The sequence below is a fragment of the Chiloscyllium plagiosum genome, unplaced genomic scaffold, assembly GCF_037043375.1.
Source record: "Chiloscyllium plagiosum isolate Xiang-an unplaced genomic scaffold, Cpla_swu_hap1 HiC_scaffold_43, whole genome shotgun sequence".
Lineage (NCBI taxonomy): Eukaryota > Metazoa > Chordata > Chondrichthyes > Orectolobiformes > Hemiscylliidae > Chiloscyllium > Chiloscyllium plagiosum.
The window spans coordinates 1,049,559-1,076,283 of NW_028270181.1; the positions used below are offsets into that span (position 1 = coordinate 1,049,559).

The 26,725-nt window shown below is 44.1% G+C and overlaps 1 protein-coding gene across 2 annotated transcripts in view; it reads left to right on the forward strand.

The window, feature by feature from the left end:
• Positions 1 to 1,103: 1,103 nt before the first annotated feature.
• The window catches only part of LOC122541951 (wings apart-like protein homolog), a 209,272-nt gene continuing 183,650 nt past the window's right edge, over positions 1,104 to 26,725 (forward strand). The window contains exons 1-2 of one of the 2 annotated variants that reach the window (XM_043679247.2): positions 1,104 to 1,201; positions 6,561 to 7,090. In XM_043679247.2, coding sequence (XP_043535182.1) covers positions 6,583 to 7,090 — 508 coding nt within the window. In that variant the 5' untranslated portion in view covers positions 1,104 to 1,201; positions 6,561 to 6,582. Of the gene's footprint in view, positions 1,202 to 4,529; positions 4,660 to 6,560; positions 7,091 to 26,725 lie in introns of those variants that run through there. The other variant, XM_087982429.1, reaches the window with a different exon arrangement.

The following is a 26,725-nucleotide window of genomic DNA, read 5'->3' on the forward strand; positions in this document are numbered from 1 at the left end:
GCACAGTGGTTAGCACTGCTGCCTCGCAGCGCCAGAGACCCGGGTTCAATTCCCGCCTCAGGCGACTGACTGTGTGGAGTTTGCACATTCTCCCCTTGTCTGCGTGGGTTACCTCCGGGTGCTCCGGTTTCCTCCCACATTCCAAAGATGTGCAGGGTCAGGTGAATTGGCCATGCTAAATTGCCCGTAGTGTTAGGTAAGGGGAGTATGGGTGGGTTGCGCTTCGGCGGGGCGGTGTGGACTTGTTGGGCCGAAGGGCCTGTTTCCACACTGTAATCTAATGTAAAGGTGGTTGTGGGGAAGGGGGGGGGGGTCATATATTTGTAAAAGTCAGGGATTTCCCATTTAAAGCAGAAATGAAGCAAAGTGTATTCTGTGGGAGTTTCCTCATTTAGACTCAGTCAGAGGCGGCTCGAACCTCCTTAAAGACCGAGCGGGGGGTCAGTGGGTTCGAGTTTACTACCAGGCCTGAGGCTTACAGCAAAGGGAGGCCATTCAGCCCAATCCTATCTCACTCCCCCCCCCCCCGGCTCCAGCGCGGTGACCGGGGAAGGGCCTGCAGCTCCGGATCCGGGTCAAGGTTAACTCGGGCATGACTCCATCCCCCAGGAGGCCCTGCGGCCCCACGTGACCACTTTACGGCAGTACTACATCTCCCAGAGGGAGCCGCTGCTAGAGGTCACGTGTCATACGCGCTCTTCCGATTGGTCCCCACTTCACGGGGCCGGCTCCAATTGGCTGCGACCCGGAAACGGAAGTGGCCGTTGCACCGTGCGGACTACATTTCCCAGCAGAGACCACGCACCGCGCTTTCTTCTTTTGACCAGGATTTGAACTTCCCGCCTTCCGCGCTCTCTTTCCCGTTTATAATCGCAGTTTAGTCTCAGTTTGAGTTTAATATTCGGCGAACTGAGACTGCAACTCCCAGCAGGCTGCGCGCCGCGCCGTGCGGCACTTTGCGACACTCCCCAGCGGACGTTGTGTAATTGGCTGAAGCTGCGCACGGACGCACCAATGAGCGCGGGTGTCAGGGCTGGGTGTCACGGTGGCAGTAACGGCGTCGCGGATTGGAGCGCGGGCGGTCAGGTGACCGGGCGGTTATGGCGCTGAGGTGTTTTTTCTGTTAGAGGCGCGAGCGGGACCGAGAGGCAACGAAAGAGAAACCGGAGAGAGATAGACCAGAGAGGGAGACCGGAGAGAGGTGAGAGGGGAACAAAACCCGGGAGAGGGAGAGGAATCAGGGACTGGGGTGTGATCAGAGGGAGGGGGAGGGAGAGAGACTCCCCGGGTCAGAGCGGGGCCCACGGGGAGAGGGAGAGGGAGAGGTCAGGCCTGGAGCGAGGAACGGGAGAGACTGAGCACGAGGTGGAAACACGGAGGGGGCTGGGTGTTTGTAGGGGAGAGAGAGCCCAGTCCGGACAGGGGGAGAGAGAGAGCCCAGTCCGGACAGGGGGAGAGAGAGAGAGCCCAGTCCGGACAGGGGGAGAGAGAGAGAGCCCAGTCCGGACAGGGGGAGAGAGAGAGCCCAGTCCGGACAGGGGAGAGAGAGAGCCCAGTCCGGACAGGGGGAGAGAGAGAGAGCCCAGTCCGGACAGGGGGAGAGAGAGAGAGCCCAGTCCGGACAGGGGGAGAGAGAGCCCAGTCCGGACAGGGGGAGAGAGAGAGAGCCCAGTCCGGACAGGGGGAGAGAGAGAGAGCCCAGTCCGGACAGGGGGAGAGAGAGCCCAGTCCGGACAGGGGGAGAGAGAGAGAGCCCAGTCCGGACAGGGGGAGAGAGAGAGAGCCCAGTCCGGACAGGGGGAGAGAGAGAGAGCCCAGTCCGGACAGGGGGAGAGAGAGAGAGCCCAGTCCGGACAGGGGGAGAGAGAGAGAGCCCAGTCCGGACAGGGGGAGAGAGAGAGAGCCCAGTCCGGACACGGGGAGAGAGAGAGAGCCCAGTCCGGACACGGGGAGAGAGAGAGAGCCCAGTCCGGACAGGGGGAGAGAGAGAGAGCCCAGTCCGGACAGGGGGAGAGAGAGAGAGCCCAGTCCGGACAGGGGGAGAGAGAGAGAGCCCAGTCCGGACAGGGAGAGAGAGAGAGAGCCCAGTCCGGACAGGGGGAGAGAGAGAGAGCCCAGTCCGGACAGGGGGAGAGAGAGAGAGCCCAGTCCGGACAGGGGGAGAGAGAGAGAGCCCAGTCCGGACAGGGGGAGAGAGAGAGAGCCCAGTCCGGACAGGGGGAGAGAGAGAGAGCCCAGTCCGGACAGGGGGAGAGAGAGAGAGCCCAGTCCGGACAGGGGGAGAGAGAGAGAGCCCAGTCCGGACAGGGGGAGAGAGAGAGAGCCCAGTCCGGACAGGGGGAGAGAGAGCCCAGTCCGGACAGGGGGAGAGAGAGAGCCCAGTCCGGACAGGGGGAGAGAGAGCCCAGTCCGGACAGGGGGAGAGAGAGAGAGCCCAGTCCGGACAGGGGGAGAGAGAGAGAGCCCAGTCCGGACAGGGGGAGAGAGAGAGAGCCCAGTCCGGACAGGGGGAGAGAGAGAGAGCCCAGTCCGGACAGGGGGAGAGAGAGAGAGCCCAGTCCGGACAGGGGGAGAGAGAGAGAGCCCAGTCCGGACAGGGGGAGAGAGAGAGAGCCCAGTCCGGACAGGGGGAGAGAGAGAGAGCCCAGTCCGGACAGGGGGAGAGAGAGAGAGCCCAGTCCGGACAGGGGGAGAGAGAGAGAGCCCAGTCCGGACAGGGGGAGAGAGAGAGAGCCCAGTCCGGACAGGGGGAGAGAGAGAGAGCCCAGTCCGGACAGGGGGAGAGAGAGAGAGCCCAGTCCGGACAGGGGGAGAGAGAGAGAGCCCAGTCCGGACAGGGGGAGAGAGAGCCCAGTCCGGACAGGGGGAGAGAGAGCCCAGTCCGGACAGGGGGAGAGAGAGCCCAGTCCGGACAGGGGGAGAGAGAGCCCAGTCCGGACAGGGGGAGAGAGAGCCCAGTCCGGACAGGGGGAGAGAGAGCCCAGTCCGGACAGGGGGAGAGAGAGCCCAGTCCGGACAGGGGGAGAGAGAGCCCAGTCCGGACAGGGGGAGAGAGAGCCCAGTCCGGACAGGGGGAGAGAGAGCCCAGTCCGGACAGGGGGAGAGAGAGCCCAGTCCGGACAGAGGGGGAGAGAGAGCCCAGTCCGGACAGGGGGAGAGAGATGTGACAGAGACTGAGAGGAATGAGATGGACAGAGAGAGAGTTTGAGCTAGGGAGAGGTGGGGGTAATGAGACAGAGGGAGGGTCTGGGAGGGAGGTGGCAGGGCAAAGTAAGGGATGGGTGAGTGAGTGAGTGGGGTGGAGAGGGAGTGAGAGGACTGAGACAGAGTGAGGGAGAAGTATTAGGGTAGTTGAGGGAGAGTGAGTTGGAAGGTGAATGACAGTGGTGGGATGAGGGGAGTGATTCTGGAGGGAGTGAGCAAGGCTGAGGAATGGAGAGGGCATTGGGAGGAAGAGGGATTTGAGGGGGATAGTGTGACAGACAAGGAGATGAGTGAGTTGGTGTTGAGGGTGTAATGGAGGGAGAGAGGAAGAAATGTGATTAGAAGATGTGAGATTGGGGACAAAGGGGTGGGGAGGCAAAGTTGCCATACCAAATGTTAGAGCAGTCTTTATAGGTTGATTGAGCTACTGCTTGTGTTTCCTGTGTTTGTACTAGTTATTCCTGGTGCTGCCAGGCTATTATTCTGTGTCCATTCTGGTTGCTGTTAATTGTGCCCTTCTCATCATTAATGGTGGGGTCAGTTTCTACCTGCTATTAAAGTGACCAGTTTGACCTAATCTTAAGCCAGGGCTTTTACTTTTAGTAAATTATTTAATTTACAGTAATTAATAAATAGAATTAATCTGCTCGAGCAGAATTGTAATGACCAGTGCTGAATGTTGTTGAAAACCAAACTGGTTCATGAGTAAGCTTACCATTGTTACCCCGAACAGTTTACAGATGGCTACTGTCATGTCAAATTTGTCTATTAAAATTATAATCTGCATTTAATACAATTGTACAGTGCTGGCTGGGCTTTCCTGAATATTCCTCAGAAATCAGCAAAACCTTTTGAATGTTCAAGGATCTTTAATTTCAAGCCATACTCCTGTACAGATCTTTCATACAAAAACTGAGAAAGTGTTGGGAATTTGGCATCAAAACGAGTAAAGATTTTTTCAAGTATTTAGGAGGTAGTGCTGCACTTTGGTATTCTGGCCTGTGATTTTGGGAGAATTCTATTTGCAAATTCTGTCTGGTAATAGATGTTTCGTTTTAAATCTTTGTGTTAATGGTGCTAAGTTAAGCAGGCCATGTGATGCCTCCCTCAAACTGTCGGTTGTTATGGAAGCTGTTCTGGAGCATCCTCATGAGTTTTATTATTCTGGATGTAGGTTTGCTTGATGAGCTAGAATGTTCGTTTTCATTCCAGCCCAGCGAGCAAACCTATGTCCAGAACCTCAACCTGAGCTACAAACTTTCTCAACTTGCTAGTCTGATTATTTTATTCTCCTTTGGAGAAATTTTGCTTAGAGCCAGTCTGTTTTGACGTACAATGAAGAAGCGTTTTGGAGGACTGGAAACTGCTTCTCTGAAAGACTGATGGTCACTTGAAAATTTCAGGATTGACATGGCTAAATTTTTGTTTAAAAGGTATCAAGGAAACATTTTGTAGGTGAGTAAATGGACTTAAGGTGCAGATCATCCGTAGTCTAATTATCTTACAGAATGGACTCTAGGGTCTTGCTGGCCTAATTCAGCTGCAGTTTTTTCCTGTTAAATGGTACATGTAACATGATTTTATTTTGGATTTTATATCTGCACTATCTTCGGCTGGTGGAAGTTTTGTGGCTATTTTGCTTTTGCGACATCTCTCAGATGAAGTTTAGTGAAAAAGGTAAAGTCATCATAGACCCAGAGGACATTTTTCTCAGAGTGAACTGTTGGTGCAGCCACCACGCCTTAGGCACGGTTGAGAAGGAGAGGCCTTCATGGTAACCTCAATCAGTGCAGAAATTGACCGCATGCCAATGTTGTCACTCTGCATTGGAAACCAGCAGTTTAGGTAGCTGGAGTGACTTCAGTTATCTTGCCTGCGGAATATGCTATGTTTAGATAGAACCCATAAGCTATTTGCAAGGTGCTGCTCCAAGTTCTTTTTTTTCCCACCACTAAATTATAGAACATAGAACATAGAAGAATACAGCGCAGTACAGGCCCTTGGGCCCTCGATGTTGCACCGATCCAAGCCCACCTAAACTACACTAACCCACTATCCTCCATATACCTATCCAATGCCCTCTTAAATGCCCATAAAGAGGGAGAGTCCACCACTGTTACTGGCAGGGCATTCCATGAACAATTATGTTAGAGGTTATTATGGAAGTCTGTTAAACAAATCTGGTTTAGTTGGTGTTGATCATTTTTTTGAATGAGCTCTCACCATGTTGCTTTTTAATGCTTACTGTGAGAATCCACTGACTAGTGGAGTGGTACTGAGGGTGAAAAATCTATTTGAAATTCTGTTTTTAACAGCTAAGATACAGACTTAAAAAAAATTTAAAGTTTGTCACATGAGTCTGATGCTGTCATTGCTATGTAGAAACAGCTCCTTGGTGCTGTGTTCATATGTAATACTACCTACATTTCAATGATTTGGAGATGCTGGTATTGGATTGGGGTGTACAAAATTAAAAATCACACACCAGGTTATAGTTCAACAGGTTTAACTGGAAGCACTAGCTTTCGGAGCGCTGCTCCTTCATCAGGTGGTTGCGGAGTATAAGATCGTAAGACACAATTTATAGCAAAGGTTTACAGTGTGATGTAACTGAAACTGTTGGTTTCAGTTCTTTCATATGCATTGTCTGGACAAACAGGTACTAATTGTTAAAGTTCACTTGAGAATGTAACTTTTATAAAAAGTTTTGTGATTTACATATGAAAGAACTGAAACCAACATGGTCATTCCTAACGATGAGAGACTTAAGAAGCAATCCAGGTCTTTTTCAATATATGATTTCTGTTACATCACATTGGAAACTTTTGCTATAAATGTTGTCGTACGATCTTATACTCAAACTCCGGCTGCACAGACTAGAATGGAATAACCATTTAGAATGCTTATAGAGATGAGAATAGGAATAGGTGCAGGCTGCTCAGCATTTTGAGCCTGTTATTTTGTAAAACTATGGCTGATTGATTGATTGGTATCTTAATTTGATCTGTCCAATTCTTTGATATTATGACCAAACAACATCAATTTAGCTTCAGAGGTTCTGAGCTATTGTTTTGAAAATATTCCAGATTTCCACTCTTTGTGATTTAGTGTAGACTACATGTTTTACTCAGAGCATAGAATTGCCAACAATTCAACACAGGTGATGTGTTGAGATTTGTTGATGCAGGAAATGCACAATACTCGGTAGACCCAGGCATTCACTTGGGTCTAGTCCAAAAATAGGACTTTCTGAACCTGTAAAGTCAAATTATTGTACTACTTAAATGACATAAAATTAGAATGGAAGATCTAGCTGTATGTAATTTAAAAAATTTGTTTGAATTTTGTATTGGCAGGGAATATGAAAGAGGTGTCAACATGACATCAAGATATGGGAAAACCTACAGTAAGAAAGGGAGTACGAGCAACTCTAAGTTTGATGAAGTGTTTTCTGGTAAGCGAGCAAAAATAAGCACCAAATGGGGGGAAAGCACTTTCAAGGCTCAGCTGAGCCAGAAGAGACCCAACCTCAAACCAGAGCCAATGGAACAGCCCAAACGGCAGAAGCTAGAAGATGAACCGTTGGAAGATCCTTTTGGGTTCGACAGTGACGATGACTCTCTCCCTGTGTCATCCCGGAATCCAATTTCGAACAAAGGGCCTCCATCGACAGAGCCTTTGAAACTGGGGGATGGGGACAATGCAGCTTCACTGCTTGAGGTTAACAGTGTGGTTAATCGACCGGTCAGCAGGGACGCAATTATGTGCAGCAAGTTGGCACCATTGGGTGATGTTCTGCATGAAAAAGGTGCATGCAGTGCTGTGGCCTTGTCTTCAGTGTTCCCAGAGGAAATACCAGAATCTGACAGCAACTTGAACTATCTGGGTGAGTCTGTTTTCTCTTTCACCTCTTTCTACTCAATAAGTAGAATGTGTTACAATTACACACAATATTAAAACTGGCCTGAATGAAAAAGGAGGTCTTTCAATCTTATTTGGTCTTGGTGGCAGAATTGGGAGTGAGCTGGTTCAGTCTGAGGGTGGTGGGGGCATACCTGCACCCAATGTTAGGAACAAACTTCTAGGATTTCTACCCAGTGGCACTGAAGGAACAGTGATGTATTTCCAAGTCAGGATGGTGGATATGTTGGATGGAGTCCCAGGTTATTGTGTTACCATGAACCTGCACCTCTTGTCCTGCTGATAGAACTGTTGGCAGGTTTGGAAGTTGCCTTTGGAGATGCTTTGGGTTACTGCAGTGCACCTTGTGGATGGTGTATGTTACAAACAAAATTCACAAGTAGACTGCTTTAGGGGTGATCTGATCTAAGTCTTCAAGATATTAACAGGGTAGATAAAGATAAACTATTTCTTCTGAGATTATAAAGCCATGGGTCATGGTCTCAGAATTAGTGCCAGACAATTTAGAGATGTTAGGAAGCACTTCTACACACAAAGGATGGTAGATATTTAGAATTATCTTCAACAAATGGCAGTGGATCAAGTGTTAATTTTATAAGGCGAGGACAGTGCGGTGCTCACTGTTACTGATGCTGTCATGGACAGATGCATCTGCAGCTGGCAGGTTGGTAAGGATGAGGTCAAGTGTTTCTTTGTCTTGGTGGGTCCCTCAGACTAGCAGCTCTGTTGTTTAGGACCTGACCAGCTCGATCAGTAGTGCTGCTGCCAAGCTACCTTTTGGTGGTGCACATTGAAATTCCCCACCCAAAATATAATTTGTGCCCTTGTCACCCTTGTGTGCTTTCTCCAACATGTGTTTAACACTGAGTACTGATTTATTAGCTGAGGGAGAATGTTACATAATCAGCATGAGGTCTTCGTACTCCTGTTTGACCTGAAGCCATACATTTCATGGTGTCCAGAGTCAATATTGAGTCACAGGGGACTCCTTCCCAACTGTGTACCACTGTCGCCACACCTGGTGGGACAGGACTTGCAGAGATGGTGATGGTGTCTGGGTCATGGTCATATTCACAGAAGCATCCCGTAAAATGTCAGGCTGTTGCTTCACTAGTCTGTGAGACCGCTCTTCCAAGTTTGGCACTCACCCCAGATATTAGGAAGGAGGACTTTGCGTGGCTGTTTTTGCCATTGTCTTTTCTGGTGCCTAGGTCTATGCCAGGTGATCTGTCTGGTTTCATTTCTTCAAGACTGTAGCAATTGGTATAACAGGTTTGCTCGGCAGTTTCACAGGCACATTGAATGTAAAACATTGGTGTGGGTGAAGATGGCAGATTTCCTTCATTGAAGGAAATTAGTAAACCAGATGGATTTTTCTGATAATCGGCAATGATTTCATGGTCATCAGTAGATTCTTAATTCAAGTTTTCATTGATTTAGTTCCAATTCCATCATCTGTGGTAGCATTCGAACCTGGGTCCTGGAACATTAGCTGAGTTTCTGAATTAATAGTCAAACGATAAGTCTAGACCATTGCCTCCCTGATGTTACTATTGATTGTAGTTTCGCCAGAGCTACTGAATACCACGCAATCAAGTTTGGTCTTCATATCAAGTGTAGTGACTCTCCCCGTACCTGTGGAATCCACCTCTTGTCCATTTTCTGACCGGGGATCAGTGCTGTTGTTGGAATGTTGTTAAGGTCCATAGACATTTCAGTCTCCATTCCTCCAACCATTTCTTGATAACAAGTTTGTATGTACTACTGGGGCTGCTGAAGGAAACTGAGGTGGATCATTCATTCAACACTTCTGATTGAAGATTGTTGCAAATGCTTCAGCCTCATCTTTTGCAGTGGTGTTCTGTGCTTCCCAAGCATTGTGGATGGGGATACTTGGGGAGCTGAGTCCTCCAGTAAGTCGTTTAATTGCCCATCACCATCCATAACTAGATATATCAGAACTGTCAAATTAGATTTGAGTAATCTGAAGTTGGTTATGGAATTGTTTATTCCTGTCTATCACTTTCTGATTCTGTTTGGTGTGGTAATCCTGTTTTATAACCTGTGGTGCTGCTTCTGGCATGCTCGCCATCATTTCATCATTGAATCAGAGTTGATTTCTTAGCTTGATAGTGATTATACAGTGTGGCTTATACCAGGCCTTGAGGTTGCACACTTGCTGGCAAGCAATCAGTTGGTGGCCGACAGTGCCTTGTGGATATCCAGTCTTGAGTTATTAGATCTGGGCAAAATCTATCCCATTTAGCCGTCATAGTGCCACACAACTGCATGGAGAGTATGTGGGACTTTCGGGCAGGACTTCTTTTGCCAAATTGGTTGTACAGTGGTCATTAGTATCAATGCTGTCATATAGATATATGTCTGCAGCAGGCAGATTAAGAATGTGGTAACTGTGTTTTTCCCTTTTGCTTATCTTGCTATTTGCTGTAGACCCAGTCCTGCAGTTACTTGCTTTGGGGACGCCACAATCTGTTGTTGTTGAGCCACTCTTGCCGATGGAGATTGAAGTTCCCAATCCAGAGGATGTTTTGTGCCCTTGACATCTTGCTCTTGGTCTTTAATATGGAGATGAGGAAGTGCATAGTCAGTTAGAGGCTTACCTATCTTTAATCTGAGGCCATGGAGGTCTGATGTCAATGTTGAGGACTCCAGGATAGCTTCTACCTGACTAAATACCACTTGCCACCTCTGCTGCGTTTGTCCTGCTTGTGGTTCAGGACATAGCCAGGATTGATGATGATTCTGGGGCATTGCTGTTGTTTGTGGTGCCTTAGTTGATGCCATGTGGTATGTAAAATTTAGTTTTTGAGACATTTTAGCTAAGTGGCTTGCTAAGCTATTTCAGAGGGCAATTGAGAATTCAGTGCATTGTGGTGTCACATTTAGGTCAGACCATTTAACTGTTCCTCCCCTAAAGGATGGATAAAACAGGGTTTGAAGATGAATGACAATGGTGTCATCATTAGATATTTCATTCCAGATTTGTGTTGAATTCCAATTTCACTATTTCAGTGATAGGATTTGATTTGACTCCATGTTCCTAGAGCAGGGCCTGGGTTTTTGATTACTAGTCCAGCAACCATGTCACGAGGTCATTGCCCCCCATCAGATGCTATGGAGTTATTATTCGTAACTGGTTCCATAATTTCGTTACAAGTCAATGTTTTAAAGGAATCAAGAATTTGATTTCTGTTCATGAGTTAGGTATGCCTGCCTGTCAGATAGTTATTCCATTCAGCTATGGGTGCTGTCCTAGGTGAAACAATCAATCCACCTTGAGCCTGTGTTGTGATGGTTTACAATTTTAAATCTTAATGCGTTCATAGATTTTGAGAATGCGGCATTTTGTTCATCTGTTGTGGCTATGGTTAAGTGCTATTTCAGTGGAATCTGTTTATGATAAAGCTCAGTTGACCAGCGATGGTTATTATACAACTTGTATGATTTGGTTCTTGTCAAATACGTAAGACTGCATATGGTCCTCCTTCAGTAGAAGACTCTATATAAGGCAATTTTTTACCTAACCTCTGTCCTGCAAGTGCACCAAATAAGTTTTAAAGAAAAGTTAGAAACTGCTGAAAAAACTCAACAGGTCTGGTAGTATCTGTGGAAAGAAAACAGTTCATATTTTGAGTTTAGTGACCCTCCTTCAGAACACAATAAGAATTTACTTAGTTTCTCTACCAGTGTCATTGGTTCATTGGTCAAGTTGTGTGATATCCAGTAAGCTGTAATTTTGCTGGTCTTTTTACTTTGAGCTGGTACTTTCAGACACCACATGTTTTTTGTGGTGGTCACTGTCTTGTTGGAGTTTCCTATTGCTTGTTAAGGGAGATTGTTTATCCTGCCTGTAATTGATGCAAATAGATTTGTCATTGCAATTTCAGCAATCAACACACAGAATTTTGAAAATATCAGATTATATCTGCAAGAGCCTTGCTTCACCTCAAAATTGAGAGTTAGAGCTTAGAAACAGAAATAGGCCATTCAGATCCTCAAGCCTATTCCCCCATTAATGATCATGGCTGATATATGGCCTAACTCCTACTCTTGCCTTTGGCCCATATCCCTTAACATCTTTGCTTAACAAAACAGTTTAAGTTAACAACTGTTCCAGCATCCATTGTCATTTGTTGAAAAGAATTTCAAACATCTGTTGCCCTTTGAGTGTCAAAGTGCTTCCAAACACTTTTCCTGAATGGCCCTAATTGTGAGACCATTCGCCCTAGTTTTAAAGTCCCCAAGCAGTGCAAATAGTTTATCTGCCATGTCTTTTCCTGAAGACCTTGAGCAGATGGTCCTTAACCATCTAACTTCTTGAGAAAACAGGACTAACTTATATAATTTCTCCTTCTAACCCCTGAAGTACATGTATTCAGCTGATTTTGACAGTCTGAATCTTAGAAGACTGTAGGACTTTGTATGGTGCTGCTTATTTGGACAGCCTTGAGGAATTGATGGACAACCACTGACCAAAGGAAGAGTTGAGAATCTGGAGTATTAGTTTAAAGAAGTGTTTAGAGCTGAAGAAATTTAATGGGGCTGAAAGCAGGGTTCTAAAGAAGGTAGTGATGATAATAGAGGATGTGTTCATTTATCATTTCAAAATTCTGTAGATTTTAGCGTCCCATCAGGTTGGAGGGTGGTAAATGTAAACTTTTTTTTAAACAAAAAGGGTGGGATGAAGGAGACTGGGCATTACAGTCTGGTTAGCCTGACATCAGCAGCAGTAGTAAGGATGGTTTTATGAAAGGGCCATAATGCTTGACAAACCTATTTGAATTTTTTGAAGATATATGTAGTAAAATAGATGAGCAAATCAAGGATTGTGAAACCAAAAGAGAAAATGCTGGAAAATCTCAGCAGGTCTGGCAGCATCTGTAAGGAGAGAAAAGAGCTGACGTTTCGAGTCTAATGACCCTTCGTCAAAGCTCTTTGACAAAAATTTTGTCAAGTATTGTGTGTGTAGGCTCAACTACCCTCCTGAGCAGTGCATTCCATACCCTCGCCACCCTCTGGGTGATAACATTTTCCTCTCGACTTCTGTCTTTAATTTTAAAGTGTGACCCCTTGTTCTTGACTAAGAGGCGCAGATACATGAACACCCTGACCATGTCTGTCATAATATTACACATCTTCATCAAGTTCCCCCTCAACCTTCTCTGCTGCAAAGAAAACAACCAAGCTTATCCATCCTGTCTTCATAGCAAAAGCACTCCATCCCAGGCAACATTCTGGTGGATCTCCTCTCCATCCCAATCCTATGCAATCCCATCCTTCCTTTAGTGTGATGACAGGAGCTTCACACAGTGCTTCTGCTGTGGCTTAACCAAAGTTCTGGGTGGCTTCAATATAACCTTCCTGCTCTTATCTGTCAGAAATGATATAAAAAGCCCTTCAGTATACATTCCGAAAAATCTGCCTCCTCAACTCTTTATACAATGATTATCTCAATTAATATTGGTGTCGTTGAAATCACTAATATTGTTATTTTTTACATGTCTTACTAGAAAGCTCTTCACATTATACATAAGCTATTTGAATGAGGGAATCAAATGTAATATTTACAAGTCTGCTGGCTACTCAAAACTGTGGGAGAGTGGTGATGAGGACATTAATAGACTTTTATGAGATTTAGCTGAATGAGTGGGAAAATATGTGGCTGATGCAGCATTATATAGCTGATAGGTTGTCCATTTTGGTAAGGAAACCACAGTGGCAGAATATCAGGATGAAGGGTCCTGCCCAAAACATTGACTCTGCTACTCCTCAAATGCTGCCTGACCTGCTGTGCTTTTTCCAGCACCACACTATGTACTCTGATTCTCTAGCATCTGTAGTCATAATTATCTCCTATTCACTGGAGTTTAGAAGCGTGAGTGGGGATCTCATTGAGAAATATAAAATTTTGTCAAGGCTAGATAAACTGGATGCAGACATGACAGTTCCCCAGGCCAGTTGGTTCAGAACAAGGGATCACAGTCTTGGTATGCACAGTCAGTCATTTGAGATTAAAATGGGAGAAATCACTTCACTCCAGGGATCGTGAACCTGTAGAATTCTCTACAGTGGAGGGCTGTGGAAGCCAGGCTGATAAATTAATATATTTTGGGATAAAATGGATTTTGAGAAGTTAAACTTGTCAAGGAATATGGGGATAGGAAGCAGGATTATGGTTTTGGGATAGAGGATCAGCATGATCATGTTTAATACCAGAGAGGACTTGGTGGCCGGAATGGCCTACTCCTGTTCCTATTTTCTGCGTTTCTCTGTATGACCAGGAATTTAAAACATTTTGGTGAGAAAGGTGTGTGTATTTTGAATTGGACTGAGGGGATGGTTTTAAATTGCCTTGTGAATGGGTGTAAAGCATGGATGGTTTTATTTTATTTGATGAAATCAGGAATGTGAGAAAACTGTACATTGACAGCTTTATAAGTGCTTTGCAGGATTGGAATTATTTGAAGGATAGTTGGGAACCTGGGAGTGAAAGCAGTGTGCTCTGCACTTGAAGCTTACAAAATATTGTGTGGCAGCTTCTGCATCACGTATAACTAGATGTAATGCTAACTCCAGGCATTGGTTGGCCTGATAGTCCTGAGCAGCAAAGATTTCTTTCACCTTTCAAAGAAAAATTGCTGTCTTGGGAAGGATGCTGAGAAGATTGAAGATTCTTTACTTTGAAATGGTAGAAATGTGAGGACTGATTAAATAAATTTTTTGTCATTGTAAAACTAATGATTAATTGTGAGTTCTATTACAAATCCGAATGCTTAAATATTGACTAAGTTACGTTCTGAATTCGCCGTCCCCATTGGGTTAGTGAAATGTAAACCTAAATAGATATCATGGATTTTTTTTCTAGAACTGGGACCGTACGCTGGCTCAGTAGTTAGCACTGCTGCCTCAGTGCCAGGGACCAGGATTCGATTCTCATCTTGGACAACTGTCTGTGTAGAGTTTGCACATTCTCCCCATGTCTGTATGAGCTTCCGGGTGTTTTGGTTTACTCCCACAGTCCAAAGATGTGCAGGTTAGGGTGGATTGGCCATGCTAAATTGCCCCTAGTGCAAGGTGCATTAGCCAGGGGTAAATATAGGGTAGGAGAATGTGTCAGGATGACTTACTCTTCAGAGGGTCAGTGTGGGCTTGTTGGGTCAAAGAGCCTGTTTCCATTCTGTAGGGAATCTGATCTAATCAAATCAGATTGGATTAGTGTCAATAAGGAACAAAATACTGCTCAAGGGTGAATCAGGGTACTTTGCTTCAATCTATGGAGAATGAGTACTGGTGAGAACGTCTATAGAGTATAAGCAGGCAGGGAAAAGAGTTAAGTTCTGAGTTTTATGAAGCAAGAGGTTCAGCTGAGCATGACTCAGCTCAGTTAAGAACTTGCAGTTAACAATTGGGTGCTGGAGGCAAAGGTAACCTAGGTGCAAAAGCATTCATTATGTAGAGCATTTAACAGTATTGGAAGCATTCTGTATGTAAGGTCAGTGTAACAAGGTGAAAAGTAGTCGTTATGTGAAGCCAGTTAAGGTTAAGAACATTCATTGTGTAACGATCACCCAATCAATATGTATGTTGCCTTATCTGGATGCTCCTCCTTGTAAAATAATTATATAATTCATCAAAGAACTACTATTCCAGAGAAGACCACTTGCTCGCGCTCTCTCTCTCGCTCGCGCACTCCCCCCACCTTCAGGGCTCAAAATAAAGATGGAGATAAAAATATACTGAGTCTCTGGTTTGCTTTGGGGGGGGTGGGGGGGACAACACTATCATACAGTAATTTGTTACGTAACTGTAGTTGCTGTATTGCAGCTATTAGCTTACAGGCAAAACATCTTTGTGTTCTGCTGATCTTTCAAGCCACCCATTGCATCCCTGAATCTGCTGAGTGCTGGTTCCGTGTAAAGTGTCTTTATCAGCTGATGCTGCATTTGACAGGCTTAGTAACCTCTTCTGTGTTGCTGTTCAGCTTCTATTTGTGTGTCGCATTTTGTCATTTGGAAAACTTTGAAATATAGTGCATTGATTGTGCTATAGGACATGATGCCACAGGGTTAATAGGTGAGTAATTTGAATCTCAATTCCTTTTTTTAAAAAAGCAGAAGGGAAAGCTATTCATATATACATATAATGTGCATCAAAATATGATATCAAACAGTCATGTGGTAAATTTGTATCTCCACAACAGGAAATGGTATCCGTTTCTTCCTTCACATGCAAACAGGTGTTTAAATATGCGAAATATAACCTGTTCAACTCAACCAGCTGATGCTTCTGTTCATCTTCAGGCTTGTTTATTGTCCCTTCATCTACCACCTACCTCATATTGAGCATTGTGGCAGAAACTGGGTCAATCACTGGCCCAAACATTTGGCTGTCTGAAGATGCTTCTCTCGCTTTAGTTCTACTTTTAACCTTTGAATTTGAGCCCCCTTTTTCCTGACTCAACTGCAAACTGATGAAACTCTAGAAAGTTGCAAGCAGTCAAAATCTCACAAGTGACCAGGAGTAACAGCTAATCTGTTTTATTGGAAGTTGGCCCAGATATGGGAATAACTCTGAAAGATCCCATGTTAGCATTTGCAAAGGTGCAGTTGCACTCCATCGTGGTGGAACCCTGAGGAGGAAAGCTTACTTGAGAAGGGATTTTAGGAAAACTTCTGCAGCTGAGTTAGATGGAATGAATAAGAGACTAAGCAAGTTAAGGAGGGAGTTTGGAAGATGGCAATAACTGGTAAAGGGAGAGAAAGGCAAGGTGCTGAAGTCCTGAGTTAGAAAGGTGCAGAGAAGGAGGCAACAGCCAAATGGTGTTATTGCCAGACCATCAACCCGAGAGTTGCTGGTTTGCAATACAGAGTGATGCTGAATGCATGTGAAGAGGAGAAAGTGAGGTCTGCAGATGCTGGAGATCAAAGTTGAAACTTTATTGCTGGAACAGCACAGCAGGTCAGGCAGCATCCAGGGAACAGGAGATTCGACGTTTCGGGCACAGGCCATTCCTGAAGAAGGGCCTGTGCCCGAAACGTCAAATCTCCTGTTCCCTGGATGCTGCCTGACCTGCTGTGCTGTTCCAGCAATAAAGTTTCAACCCTGAATGCATGTGAACCATTCCCCTACCAGCTGAGATATCAGGGGCAAACACTCCACTGGTTGGAGAAGAATTTTCCACTGGAATCATACTGGGACAGGCTTAGTAACCTCTTCTGTGTTGCTGTTCAGCTTCTGACCTTGTGTTGGAGGCAGCTGAAGATGTTTTGCAAACGATTTGAGTTCCTCTCTTCAGCTAAACATTTATTAATAACTGTTGGAATTGGACATTTTCGTGAAATTATTTAAAATGTTATGCAATAAAACTGAAATTACCTCTAATCAGTCTGCAACATATTTGCCACAAACCTGCACCTATTTTTGTCTCTTCTGTACATGCAGCTACCATTCCTTTGATTTGCCTGATCTAAGGTATTTATAGAAGTTGTAAAATGTTGAGGGTCCTACACAGACTTTTGTGGAACTCTACTAATCACATCAGACGATCCATTTATATGTACCCTATTTTGGGCGGCACGGTGGCACAGTGGTTAGCACTGCTGCCTCACAGCGCCTGACTGTGTGGAGTTTGCACGTTCTCCCCGTGTCTGCGTGGGTTTCCTCCGGGTGCTCCGGTTTCCTCCCACAGTCCAAAAGATGTGCAGGGTCAGGTGAATTGGCCATGCTAAATTGCCCGTAGTGTTAGGTAAGGGGTAAATGTAGGGGTATGGGTGGGTTTCGCTTCGGCGGGTCGGTGTGGACTTGTTGGGCCGAAGGGCCTGTTTCCACACTGTAATGTAATCTAATGTAATCTAATTTTCTGGCAGGTGAGGTATTTGAATTTTTAAGGCAGAGATTGATTCTCGTTAGACAAGGGAATCAAAGGCTATCATGAATAGTTGGGAATGTGACTTGAGTCCAGAACCAAGGGCACAGCCTAAGGATATGGGGTAGGGCTGAGATGAGGGAAAATTTCTTCATCTAAAGAGTGGTGAGCTTGTACAATTCTCTGCAACAGAAAGCAGCTGAGGCCTAAGCATTGAACGTTTTCAAGAAAGTGAGAGATAATTCTCTGGGCTAAAGCTGTCAAAGGATATGTGGAGAAGGTGGAAACTGTGTACTGAGTTATGATCAGCTATGATCATAGAGTCATAGAATATAGAAACAGACTCTCCCGTCCATGCCAAGCTTGTTCCCAAACTAAATTAGTTCCACCTTCCTGCATTTGGCCCACATTCCTCCAAGTTTTTCCTATTCATGCACTTATCCTAATGTCTTTTAAGCATTGTAACTGTACCTGCATCCATCACTTGCTCATTCCGCACACACTCTGTCTGTGTGTGTATGTGTATGTGTGTTGCCCTTTATGTCTTTAAATCTTTCTCGTCTCACTTTAAAAATATGCTCCTGGTTTTGAATTCCGCCAGCTTGGGAAAGGGCCTTTGCTATTCATTTTATCTATGTCCGTCATCTTTTATAATTCTCTACAGACAACTAGAACAGCACACAGCACTCCAGATGAGGCCTCACTAACGCCTTGTACAACTTCAACGTTATATCCCAACTCCTATACTTGAAGGTCTGAGCGATGAAGGCAAATGTCCTAAATGCCACCGGAACCACCCTGTCTACTGTAACGCAAATTATCAAAGAATAATGTATCTAAACCCTCTTCAACACTACCCAGGGCCCAATCATTAATTGTACCAGTCCTGACTTTGTTTTACCAAAATGCAATATTGAAGGGTGGGACACGGGGTGTTATGACCTCCTCCTATCTTTGTTTTCAAGTGGAATTCAGAGCATAGCAGCAAAATAAAACTGGGGAAATTGAGTGTTGTCTTTTTCGTGAGTACCTCCTGCAAAGAGTTTATTACCATGTGGATTTTTTTTTCGTAAAAAGGAATTGTGATTCACTTTACTTTTAAAAGGTCAAGTCACCTTTGGAAAAGCACTGCTCTTTGGAGAGGTGATTTGTTAACTTTTGATAGACAAATGGATCGAAGGGACATTGGGCTACAGGTTGCCTAGCTATAACTTTTGTACTGAGTTTGTTTTGCTACAAATAGTTACAATTGAAATGCGACCTCTAAAAGCAAAGACAGCACTTCCCCTCCCTGTTTTGTGCACAAGCTTGAAATCTAAATACTGAGTTTCATATGCTTGGTTCAGTTTGTATTTGGTAGCCATTTCTCGGCAGTCCTGTTTGAGTGCCCAGAGTATCGGTGAAGTCAAGTGAGTGTGGGAGTGTATGTCTCTGGGGTGGGGGGGGGGGTGTTGAGTGTCAGAGAGAGAGAGAGAGAGTGTGAAATAGTGTAAGTCTGTGAGAGTGTGTGTGCGTGCGTGCGCGCGGGTCTGTCTGTGTGTGTATAGTGCAATGGTGGTCATGCACCCAAGCTCCCGGTTGAGGCCCTCCCTATGGGTACGGAACTTAGCTTTCAGCCTCTGCTCGGCCACTTTTCGCTGCTGCCTGTTCCAAAGTTCATTTTGGAGGATGGTCACCCAAAGGTCCGAGGTCGAATGTCCTTAACTGAGGTTCTCTCTAACCAGTCTCCCAGTAACACTTTACTGAAGTCCATATAGATAATGTCCACCACTCTGCCCTCATTAATCCTCTTTGTTACTTTTTCAAAAGACTCGCTCAAGTTTGAGAGACATTATTGCCCCTACACACACAGCCACGTTGACTCTACTTACTTAGTCCTTGCCTTTCCAAATAAGTGTAAATCCTGTCCCTCAGGATTCCTCAACAACTTGCCCACCACTGAAGTCAGGCTCACCGGTGTATTGTTCCCTGGCTTTTCTTTACCACCTTCATTAAATAATGGGGGGGTGGAGTGGTGGGGTCAACAATACATCCTAATAAGGTGACCATCCCTTTCTTATTTCTCAGTTCCACCAAAATAACTTCCCTGGATGTATTCCTGGGAATATCCTCTCTCAGTACAGCTGTAATGCTATCCCTAATCAAAAACGCCACTCCACCTCCTCTCTTGCCTGTGTTTCTATCCTTCCTATAGTATTTGTATCCCGGAACATTAAGCTGCCAGTCTGGTTCCCCACCCTAAGCCATGTTTCTGTATTTGCTACGATATGCCAGTGCCATGTTCCTAACTATGCCCTGAGTTCATCTGCCTTCCCTGTTTGGCCTCTTGCATTGGAATGAATGCAGTTTAATTTATCAGTCATACCTTGTCTGCTTTGTTTTTACCTGTCCTGACTGTTTGAGTCGCTTATTTTCTCAACTGTACCAGTCTGTGCTTGATCTCTTTCTTCAGTATCTTGCTGCGCCCACACCCCCCCCCCAAAAAAAAAAGATATTACTACCCTCGGTGACCTTTTTTTTAATTCCTGTCTCACTTTGTATAGTCTCCCTTCAGAATCTTATCCTTTTCCCTTCCTATGTCGTTGGTACCAATGTGTAGAATGACCTCCTGATGGTCCCTCCACTTCTATAATGGGGAATGTATGTACATCCTGTCCATTAGTGATTGTGCAATTTGATTATATACATTGAAAACTTAACTAAATGTTGACGTGACTTGGGATTTTGCAGGTGAGATATCGAGTCAGTTATACAGTACAGAAACAGACCTTTCAGTCCAACTCCTCCAGATATCCTAAACTGATCTAGTCTGATTTGGGAGGAACAATTCCACTTGGCGGAGAAATCAGTGACTGGGGGCATAAATCTAAAGTAAGGAACGGAATGGCCCTGGGGGTGTGTGATTCCAACTGATCTAGGATTCTCAAAGAATTGGATAATGTTGAACATGTCCAGCTGTATTTCATCTTGTCCAGCAATGTAGGTCAAGTTACCTCAACTGATTTGGGAAACTGGACTAATTGACTTGTAATTGATACAGTTCTTCTTAGAATGGTTACACCATAGAGTGTGGAAAGCATCTCTCTTTTTGTCAATACCTTGCCTTTTCATTTGCATTTCTTACTTTTTTGCAGATAATTAGCCAATTCCCTTTCTTCAATTCATGACCACTTTAGAACACGTACTGACAAAGGAATATTTAATAGTAGGACAGTCAGGGTGTATTCCCTTCCTTCCCCTTCATCACCTCTCTTCCCTTCCTCCACTGCCTCTCCTGTTTTCCCCCCTCCCAACCCAGCCTTTCCTTCCTTCCTTCCTTCCTTCCTTCCTTCCTTCCTTCCTTCCTTCCTTCCTTCCTTCCTTCCTTCCTTCCTTCCTTCCTTCCTTCCTTCCTTCCTTCCTTCCTTCCCTTTTCTTGCTTTCTTGCTTTCTTGCTTTCTTGCTTTCTTGCTTTCTTGCTTTCTTGCTTTCTTTCTTGCTTTCTTGCTTTCTTGCTTTCTTGCTTTCTTGCTTTCTTGCTTTCTTGCTTGCTTGCTTGCTTGCTTGCTTGCTTGCTTGCTTGCTTCCTTCCTTCCTTTCTTCCTTGCTTCCTTGCTTCCTTGCTTCCTTGCTTCCTTGCTTCCTTGCTTCCTTGCTTCCTTGCTTCCTTGCTTCCTTGCTTCCTTGCTTCCTTGCTTCCTTGCTTCCTTGCTTCCTTGCTTCCTTTCTTCCTTTCTTCCTTTCTTCCTTTCTTCCTTTCTTCCTTGCTTCCTTGCTTCCTTGCTTCCTTGCTTCCTTGCTTCCTTGCTTCCTTGCTTCCTTGCTTCCTTGCTTCCTTGCTTCCTTCCTTCCTTCCTTTCTTCCTTTCTTCCTTCCTTCCTTCCTTCCTTCCTTCCTTCCTTCCTTTCTTCCTTTCTTCCTTGCTTCCTTGCTTCCTTGCTTCCTTGCTTCCTTGCTTCCTTTTTCTTTTTCTTTTTCTTTTTTCTTTTCTTTCTTTCCTCCCTCCCTCCCCTACTCGATGTCACACTTGGTTGAACGTCTCCTGCATGTTGAGCAATCACACTCGCAACTAGCCTGTTGGGAGGCAAAGGAAGTGTATTTTTCATTGCATTATTACTGAAGCAGCGGTCCAGGTCCAAATGCAGTAAGACATGTATAAAATCTAGGTCAGGGTTAATAAATGTCAAATAATATTCATGCTTTATAAACAGCAGGTATTGATTGTCTCCAGTAGAAGAGAATCTAATCATCATTTCTTGGCTTTAAATGGCATTTTTTTAAGTGACCTTTAATCTTGGTGTCTGGATGATGCCAATGAGGTTGGGGTGTACGGTTAAGAATCAACCAGATTGTATGGGCGACGGAGTTTGTATGGAGCAGTTAGATTGGCAGATCTGTCACTTGAAGGAGATTAATGAACAAGTTTATATGACAATCTGTACTTTTAGTGGCTATTTTCTGATGTTTTCCTCTGAAGTACCTGGTTTATTCAATTTCGCAATTGACCATGTTGTATTTGAACATTTTTGTTAGTTCAGTGTCGCAACTACTATGTTTCTGCACCCTCAATCTGTACTCTGCAATCTCAGAAACCTGCAAACAGTAATATCCGAACTCTTTGTTGTGAATAAAACTTGTGATTCAATACTAAAAGCAGGAAGTTTATGAAACCTATACAACACCTCATCTCACCTATTCTAATTGGATAGTCTTGGGTACTGCAGAGGTTGCTGACAGTTAAGGCATACGTATATTAAGGTGCTGTTGCCACACGTGACATGATAATTGCTAACTAATATATATTGTTAGAAATATCTAGACAAAGAGTTTCTAATCACCCTCTTCAGAGATATTACACATCATTTGAGCATCATCCTTCACTAGATAACACTGTGCTGTCTCAAAATGGTAGTTAAACAGTAGCCAATAGCATTTGTGCCACCCAAGTGTCAGGCAGTAACTATCTCTGGCAAGATAATCCAACCATTTCTCTTTGATATGGGAATTCCTATTGCTGAAATTTCCACAGTCAGCATGTTGGGGTCATCATTAACTGGCAACTGATCTGGACTGGCCATATGACTAGAAGAGCCGGAGTTCTGACACGCATAACTGGCCTTCTAATTCTTCAAAGGCTATCCACCATCTGCAAGGCACAGCTCTTGATGGCACTCTCCACTTGCCTGGATGTGGTCAGGGCAGTAGATGTTGTTTACTTGGACTTTAGTAAAGCCTAAGTGGTTAGCACTGCTGCCTTACAGCTCCAAGGACCTGGGTTCAATTCCAGCCTCGGGTGACTGTCTGTGTGGAGTTTGCACATTCTCCCTGTGTCTGCGTGGGTTTCCTCCGAGTGCTCCGATTCCCTCCCACAATACAAAGGTGGGCAGGTTAGGTGAATTGTCCATGCTAAGTTTCCCATAGTGTTCAGGGATGTGTAGGCTAGGTGCATTGGTCAGGGGTAAGGATAATCGGGTACAGAGTCTGGGTAGGTTGCTGTTCGGAGTGTCGATGTGGACTTGTTGGGCCGAAGGGCCTGTTTCCACACTCTGGGGATTCTATGATGATCTCATGGACAGAATAATGTGTGAAAGGACATTGCAGCAATATTTAATAAATGAATATACATGCCTTTATTCAGAATATATTTAATATATGTTGGTCACAATATTAGCACGTTCTTACATTTTTGAGGTCTAATTTGAATATAATTGGCACTGTGGTGAATATCATCTATGAAGTTTACTTTGCAACTTACTGCCCAGATTTAGATTCATCACCAATACTGGAGGAGGTTGTGGGAGGACTACCAGTAGGGAAGTATTGCTGTAATTGTACAGAGCTTTGGTGAGATCACATGTGGAGCTCTCTGCAGTTTGTTGGTGTAACTGTTACATTGGAAGAGGTGTAACAACAGTTCACCAGATTGGATGTGAAAAATGAGAGTTGTCCAAAGGTGACTGGTTGATTAAAATTGGATCTATGGTCTCGAGGTGTGAAGAATGAACAATTCTATCGAGGCATACATATTTTGAAAGGGCTTGAGGGGGTGCTCACTGAGAGATTTTTCCTTAAGGGGGAGTCTGTAATATGGCGAACCACCTTTTAGGCATGAGCTGAGAAGAAATTTCTCAAGTTAGAGGATGATGAACCTTTGGAGTTCTGTACCCCAGAGGATAGTGGATGTTCAATTCTTAACTGTATTTAAGACTGAGACAGGTGTTTAGCACATAGGGCATTTGGGAGATGGGTACTGTTCCAATTCCACTTTGATCGTGTTGGATGGTGGAGCCGTCTTGGGGGACTGAATGGTGTACTTCTATTCCTTGTGTTCTTTACCAGTTTGGGAATAGTATCTTTGCTATATCTTTTTGGAAACTATGTATGTAGTTTTTTCTTTGTTAGCTGCTATTTGGGTCTTCATTCTTAGCTGCAGGAGTGGATTTTATTTTCCTTTACAAATTGGGAGTGTGTATTGACTTTACCCATTTTTAACTGCTTACTGTAACAATACCATTCCTGTTGGCTAGGATAATGAGTTTGAAGTTTTTTTTAACAATTCATTCATGAGTATGTGGTTTGTCAGCTGAACCAGCATTTATTTCCTATCCCTTGCTGAAAGCATAAACAATAGGCTGAATTGCATTTCTGTAATTCCCATGTCTCGATCTTTTCATGGAAACAAGGAGACACAGATTTAACGTATTGACAAAAGAAGCAAAAGTGGTATAAGGAAACATTTTATCATACGCCAAGCTGTGAAAGTCTGGGAAGCACTGCCTGAGAGTGTATGGTATCGACATATTCAATTAAGGCACTCAAAAGAAACCAGCTGATGAAGCAGCAGTGCTCCGAAAGCTAGTGCTTCAATTAAACCTGTTGGACCATATTGGTGTTGTGATTTTTAACTTGAAATAAAGTTAGACTGTTGTTTGAAAAATAACATTCTGCAGGGTTAGGAGAGAAGGCTAGGGAATGACATTATGAATTATAAATAGTTGTGCAGACCAGAGACTAGGAATTCTTTTGCAATGAGCAAGTCAGGAGAGTGATTGAATAGTTCCTATTTGCCTGGATAAGTGCAACTCCAGCAACACTCAAGCTTATTCAGGACAAAGCTTGATTTGAGAATGAATAGGATATAAGCATACAGGGAAAGAGTTAAGTTCTGAGTTTTGTGAAACAAGAGGTTCAGCTGAGCATGACTCAGATCAGATAAGAACTTACACTTAACAATGGGGTGCTGGAGGCAAGGGTAATTGGTTAACAAGGTGAAAAGGCATTCATGTAGAGCCATTTAACAATATTGGAAGCATTCAGCATGTGAGGTTGGTTTAACAAGGTGAAACGTATTCATTATGTGAAGTCACTTATTCATTGTGAAACACTAAATGGCTTAATCTGAACTACTGTTATTTGCTGATTGTAACGATCACCCAGTCAATATATATATTGCGTTATCTGGATGCTCCTCCCTGTAAAATGACTATATAGTTCATTTGAGCAACTGCTGTTCCAGAGAAGACTGTGGGCTCATGTCTCTGTGCACATGGATAAATGTTCTCTCTCCCTCCAGGGCCCAGAATAAAGATGGAGGTAAAACTACACTGTCTCTGACCGTTTTGCTTTGACTGAAGGTATAAACGGGATGACAGATTGGTACCAGATCAATATTTGTACCTTCCCATCACAACTACTGCCAAGTTGCACCAGTGTATGCCGCACTGGTTAAATTCATGGAGCTTCTTAGAACAACATCTTCCAATCTGCTGCAGCTTAGAAAGCCAAAGGAAGTAGATGCTTGGGAACATTACCTACAAATTCCCCTATTAGCCATTCACCATCCTGTCTTGCTGATTCTTCACTTTTGCTGAGTCAAAATCCTGGCAGTCCCTCCCAGCTATTTACATGGTAGCGGTTGAAGGAGGCTGCTCTACACTGCCTTTTTGAGGTTAACTAGCGATGGGCAATAAATGCTTGCCGAGCTCGCAATGCTGACATCTGAATTCTGTAAATAAAATCTATTTGTGATATTGTTTTGTTTTATTCCTGTCAAAACAAATAATTACATATTTTCCCATGCTATACTTCATCTGCCAGACTTTCATTCACTCATTCAATGGTCTATATTAGATTGCAACTTTTTACTTTCTCTCCACAAATTTTCCTACCTATTTCTATGTCATTAAATTTAGATACTAGGCTGTAGTTATCCCCATCTAAGTCACTGATATAAATTTTTAAAAAGCTGAGGCCCCAGTGGCACTCCACTAATCATTGTCAATCAAAAAAATTGATATTTATGCATACTTCATTTTCTGCCGGCCAGCCAATATTCCATCAATGGTTGGATGTTATCCCCAATAACGTAAGCTTTTACTTTTGTTGTACCTTGCCAAATGCTTTCTGAAAAATACAGTACATCGACAGGTTCCTCTTTGTCAGTTTAGCATATTATTTTCCACAGGTTTCGATAAACACTTTCAAAAAACCATGCTGATTGTTCCTGATTACTTTGAATTTTTAGGAATATCCACTGTAGCCTCCTCAATAATAGATTCTAGCGCTTTCCCCTTGATAGATGTTAAACTAATTTGTCTACAGTTTGTGTTCTCTGCCCTTCCCTCCTTGAATAAATGGGTTATGTTTGCTGCTCTCCAATCTGGTGGATACTTCCAGGATCTTTCAAGTTTTGGAAAATTAACACCAGTGCACTTGTAACCTTCCTCGAGTACTAAAGAAAGTGACCCAGAAATTATTGGTTGCATTGCCAATGACGTGAAGATTGATCAGGTTGTTCAATGAGGACAAAGGTCTTAAGTTGCAGGAAGATATAAACAGATTGGTCAAACAGGCAGATCAATGGCAGATGGAATTTAACCCTGATTTGTGTGAGATAATGGTCTATGGAAGACATAACAGCACAAGAGAATATTCCATGAATCGTAGGACACTAGGAAGCTGAGTATCAGCAGGATCTGTAGGTGCTTGTCCACAGATTCCAGAACGTGGCAGGACAGGTTAATTTAAAGACGCATATTAGATACTTGCCTTTATCAAGTTAAAAATCTCACAACACCAGGCTATAGTCCAACAGGTTTAATTGGAAGCACTAGCTTTCAGAGCGACGCTCCTTCATCAGGGTGATAGTGACTATCACCTGATGAAGGAGCGTCGCTCCAAAAGCTACTGTGCTTCCAAATAAACCTGTTGGGCTATAGCCTGGTGTTGTGTGATTTTTAACTTTTGTACACCCCAGTCCAACACCAGCATCTCCAAATCATGCCTTTATCAAGCCTGGCATGGACTATAAGAGCAGGGAGGCAATGTTGGACGTGTGTGGAATTTTATTTGACACAGTTGGAGTATTCCAGGCAATACTAGTCATTGTGCTTTAGGAATGATGTGATTACATGGAAGGAGGTGCAGCAGAGATTCACCAAAACATTGCCTTGGATGAAGTGCTTTAGCTATGAAGAGAGGCTGGTTAAACTTGGGTTGTTTCCTTTGGAGTAGAGAAGGTTGATGGGGAACCTGATAGAGGTGTATAAGATTGAGGGACCTGGACAGGGTGGATAGGAATCAGCTAATCCTCTTAGTTGAAGGGTTAATAACAAGTGAGTATAATTTTAAGGTGAAATGCAGTTGGTTATGAGTGGAGTTGAGAATCATTTTTTCAGAGGGTGGGTTGGGATCTGGAATGCATTGATTGTAAGGGTAATTGAATTGAATCACTTA